Here is a 4695-nt window from a genome sequence, read left to right as displayed (position 1 = left end):
AGGAAGCATCTCTGGACATGAAGATAATATAGTCGAGTTCTATAGTCTAGCACAGTTAATAACTATAATGAAGACAGGCATCAGAGTCCATCACAATGCAGTTGTTTCATTCAGCTTGAGACAATTGTCCTTGTGTCAGTTCTAGTGTTGGATATCTCAGAAACTATTTTGTTCAGCGTAGGGAAATTTGTCTTGCTATGAAAGTACTACATTCGTGTGCTACAGCGTACAACAGTTGACAAATAAAACGCATTGTAAGGCTGTACGTCAGAGGCCATTTTATTCCGCTTAGGGAAACATGTCTAGTTATGAAGTGATTGGATTAATGCATTATAACTTCAAACTGCTGACAAATAAAACGCCGTGCAATAGAACAGTCAGATGCAATGAAGTATCCATAGGTACCGTGGTTTGACAAGCAGTCATAGTCCGGGTTGTTGAATGGGTATCCCGGGTACCAGTAGGGAAGACCCATGGCCATTGCCTCCCCTGTCACCCAGTGCCAGCTGCCCTCCTGCCCTTCATCCAGTCCGCCGAACCAGTGACCAATATTCCCATCTATAGAAAAAAAACAAAAGATGTGTATTCTTCTTAGTATATAGTAGGAGACTTTGTAGCACCTCTTCTTACGTACTTTATTTTCCATAATACACCTTGTTATTTTTTACCATCCCATCAGTGACATAGCTTGAATCAGTAACATAATCAAGGTATAGCCCATTTTTGCCCAGCATCCAACTAAACATTTTCAAAAGTTATTAATCAGGTGAATCCCAAGATCTGAGCCTATATGTGTCGATAAACGTGGGGCAGTACATTACGTACATTACCAGTATTAATTCCTCATGCAGCAATCCAAAAAATTAGTGAGTTAAGGATAAACCAGCAAAATGCAGTAGTAAGGAGGAGGAGCTATGAAATCTTCCAAATTATCGTAGATACATTTCAACGTAAGAGCCACGTTCCTGCTCATGTAGATTTCATGACACCTCTTCTTTACCTGAATATTTTTCCTGTTACACTTTAATATCATCTTGCATGTTTCATATCCACACATCAGTATTAAATAAGATAAAAATAAGATACAAAAGTGTGTTAAGGTGTAATGTGCAGGATAAACTTCTAAGGACTGGAGGTCAAGATATGCCATTGAAGGTCATAGTATATTGTTGAAGGGAAATGTAAAAAGAGAGCGAGAGAGAGAGAGAGAAACTGACTCACACTCTATGAGGATGTGTTGCCAGAGGTGTGAGTGCTGGTCACAACTAGCCACTGTTGCCAGGTCGACGGTGAGGTCCGTCCCACTCATATTCTGACAGTGGTGGCGGGCGTCGTGCCTGGGGATACACTTCCATTTTACCTGGCTTTTGGCACAGAATGGACATTCTAGCATTTAACAGTGCTCTTGATAGGATTTTAATAATTGGAGGATGGCTATGGTGGGTAATGTGGTGGATTTAAAGGTTAAAAGTTAGAGAAATATCAAGCTAAGGTCCTAATAACAACAGATCGGTGCATTTAGTAGCGAAATTTTCGTCACATTGCACAGGGAGACTCATGACATCACTTGGCGGATGGTTTTTGCGGTGGTATGGCATATCCCCTGGCCAGCTCTGTTCTAGTCATGGCTGGCTATATTGTCCTAGCACCATGTACCATGATCTTCCACTTGCTTCCAGCCACAATATAGCCATACCTGCACGAAATATGACTGAATTTGCTTCCTAATGGCGCCATATTTATCAATATCATGCACTCTATGGTTTTCTGTCAATTTCTTGCAGATGTGTGTACGCCCTCATGCAGAAGCTATGCTGTAAATAAGAGTCTGACCAATACCATCGTCTTTCACTTGCCTCCCAACGACGTCAGCTTCTCCCCGCCCCCTTGCAGATCAGTTCTAAGTCCACCGACACTTTACTGTTTGAATCTTTAGTCACGGGATCCGGGAGCAGGACATGCGCAAAGAGGACATAGTGTATTCTTCTCCTACTCTGTCATCACATTACTTTCAGTCAAATTATAATCTCTTCACCTCTAGGGCGTCATCGTTACGTTTTTCTTGGTTTCTAAAATATTTTATCCAACATAAGGTAATTTCGAACTGGAAAGGTTTCCCATAACATTCATTGATCCCATCACTAATCGAGAGCCTACATATCATAAATAATGTTAACTAGGGTAACACAGCTAGGAAATATGAAATGTGTTATCATACTGACAGGGTTAAAAAAAAATAATTTTGTCTCTGCGTCCTCTAACAAGGGAGGTCATTCCTGCTATACTGCGAGAAAGTAAAATAAAATTAGAACACTGTAAAATCGTCCAAGGAAAATTTTGATAAACTTCTCACAACCATTGCCCACAGAAACCAAGCTATAATGGAACCTTGAGGTCAAGGTCACTAATTTTGTGCATGTCACCTTAGGTCATCACAGTCTATAAGCCCACCAAGTTTGGTGGCTCTAGCTTTAATCCTTCCAGGAAAATTTGGTGAGATCCGGAATATCCAGAAAAGGTCCATTTTTTTATCCCCAGCGATCTCAGAGAATAATTACCCTATTGGAACCATACTCCGTTCCGGCCTTGATCAGCCTTAAGGCTATTTTGTAGAAAAAATTCAGCTTCCTAGATTAAGAGATTCCTGAGATAGCGTGGCTGATTCACCTTTCTGTGTTCCGGATAATTTCCAGATATCCGGTTGACGGATTGCCATCATATTTGACAAAAAGAGGCGAACAGCTGTCCAACTAAGTTGACCGAGTTTGAAGGTTCTAGGCCAAAAAGCCTTTGAAATATCGCCTTTTTTAAGTAACTAATAATGGTTAAGTTATTATTATTATTATCATCATTATTATTATTATTATTATTATTATTTCAAAAACAAGGAAACTTCCCGCAGGGATGTGGGAAATTGTAATAAAATGTGAATACACAGATTTCGCATACACACTGAGAAATCACCCTCATCAGAATTACACCAGACTAACCAAATCTGTTTCCTTAGCAAAGAAAATGGCTCCCCATCTCATTTGCCTCCTCACCAACCACCACGGACACAAAATAAGATCCTTCAAAATATTCTGCTTCATTGCGAAATTCCTAGTTCTTAAAATATGTGTGATACAATTCTCGCTTATTTAACAATATTTAGGTAGGTTGATCTAAACAAGACTCAAAAGTATTATTCATACAGTATAGTTTCTAAGATAATGTTTGATGTGCAAACCTGAAAAGCATGACGTGGATGTAGAACTGACTTTAATAGTTTTGATTATTGATGTTATTTATAAAGTATTGTATGATGCGTAAACCTGAGCAGCATCAAGGGGATGTGAAACAACAGTATTATTTATTTTTTTAAAGTATTATATGATATGCAAACAAGATAAGCATCAACCATGTGTTTGTATGTATTTGTGTGTGTGTGTGTGTGTGTGTGTGTGTGTGTGTGTGTGTGTAATTCACCGGGTCGGTCAGGATCACTTGATGGTCGTGATCATCAGCTTTTACCCTCCCGGAAGGGAGCTGAGAGCTCATATAGTCCGATCTAAGGGCAAGGCTGTGACCTTCACACACGCACACACCCGTCCCCTTGCTCAAGGGGGACAGTAACCACCCACTTCGTCAGTGAAACTTTTCTCAACCTGAGCGAGGCGCGAACTCTCGTCCACCAGTTGGCAAGCGGGAACGTTACCTTGATGCTGTGTGTGTGTGTGTGTGTGTGTGTGTGTGTGTGTGTGTGTGTGTGTGTGTGTGTGTGTGTGTGTGCGCGTGTGTGTGTGTGAGACTAACCATGCCATCCCGGTCTGGTGGAAGTAGTAGCAGCCATCACCCACCGAGACGAAGGGTGGGAAGCATGTGGCCGCCTGGCTTGGTGCCTCTGTGGTCTGGCCTGAAGGGAGAAGGAAACTTAGAACACCACATCTCAGTATCCACTTGTATGTTGCTGACACAAACTATGTAGGTATTAGTAAGACACAAGTAGTATGCAGGAGAAGTTAGGGTGTAGTTGGCATAGAACTATCTTAAATGGTGGACATAACACCTCCCTGTCTACTCTTTCTTGGCAGTATAAGTTTGTTGAAACCTGTGTTGGGGTAGGATGCATCGCCATATGCCTATGGTGTGACCTGAGGAATATCACTTGGTCCTTTTACGGTCCTCATTCATTATTCCAAATTATGCACTTCTGTTAAGCAGTTTTCCATAATGTTCTTAACAGACAGACAGAAAGAGAAAGGAACAAATAAACCAAGCCAAAACATACCATTCTTGTCGCTGGAAATGATATCTGGAGAGGCCAGAAATACATATCAGCAATTACCGGACTGACCTGTGCAGGACACAAAGAGGGCCAGTCCCAGAAGAAGGACCTGAGGCAAGGACGACATGCTGAGACACGCTGGGGCAGGGGCAGACTGAGACAGGGTGAGGCAGGGGCAGGCTGACTGAGACAGGGTGAGGCAGGAGTCAGATATTTATGCTGCTAATCTGCTGGGCGACAAATGTCAAACAATGGTTGCCAGAAGTGCTAGTTGTGTCACCTCTTTGATTCACATGACGTGGTTTTTAGCTTAGTTTTCCACTTCCAATGAGCTTATTCAGTTTTGGAGAGTCTTTTCCAACTGGAGGGGTTGGATCTAGTCTTACCGTCTCTCTTACTACAAATTTTTTACAATCTAAATTGGTCTA

The 4695-nt window shown here is 41.6% G+C and overlaps 1 protein-coding gene across 1 annotated transcript; it reads right to left on the bottom strand.

Moving 5' to 3' along the window:
- Window positions 1–322: 322 nt before the first annotated feature.
- Window positions 323–4394, bottom strand: LOC145406152 (hepatic lectin-like). Its single transcript, XM_080277349.1, has 4 exons — window positions 4337–4394; window positions 3796–3895; window positions 1222–1337; window positions 323–558 (listed from the first exon to the last, which is right to left on the bottom strand). Exons 1-4 carry the CDS (start codon window positions 4392–4394, stop codon window positions 323–325), a joined length of 510 nt encoding a protein of 169 aa, XP_080133475.1.
- Between the last annotated feature and the right edge of the window lie 301 nt (window positions 4395–4695).

The sequence above is a fragment of the Coenobita brevimanus genome, chromosome 69 (assembly GCF_032717465.1).
Source record: "Coenobita brevimanus isolate Jiangsu-jjx chromosome 69, ASM3271746v2, whole genome shotgun sequence".
Lineage (NCBI taxonomy): Eukaryota > Metazoa > Arthropoda > Malacostraca > Decapoda > Coenobitidae > Coenobita > Coenobita brevimanus.
The sequence above is the reverse complement of the archived record's forward strand: the minus strand, read 5'-3'. Positions and strand labels throughout refer to the sequence as shown.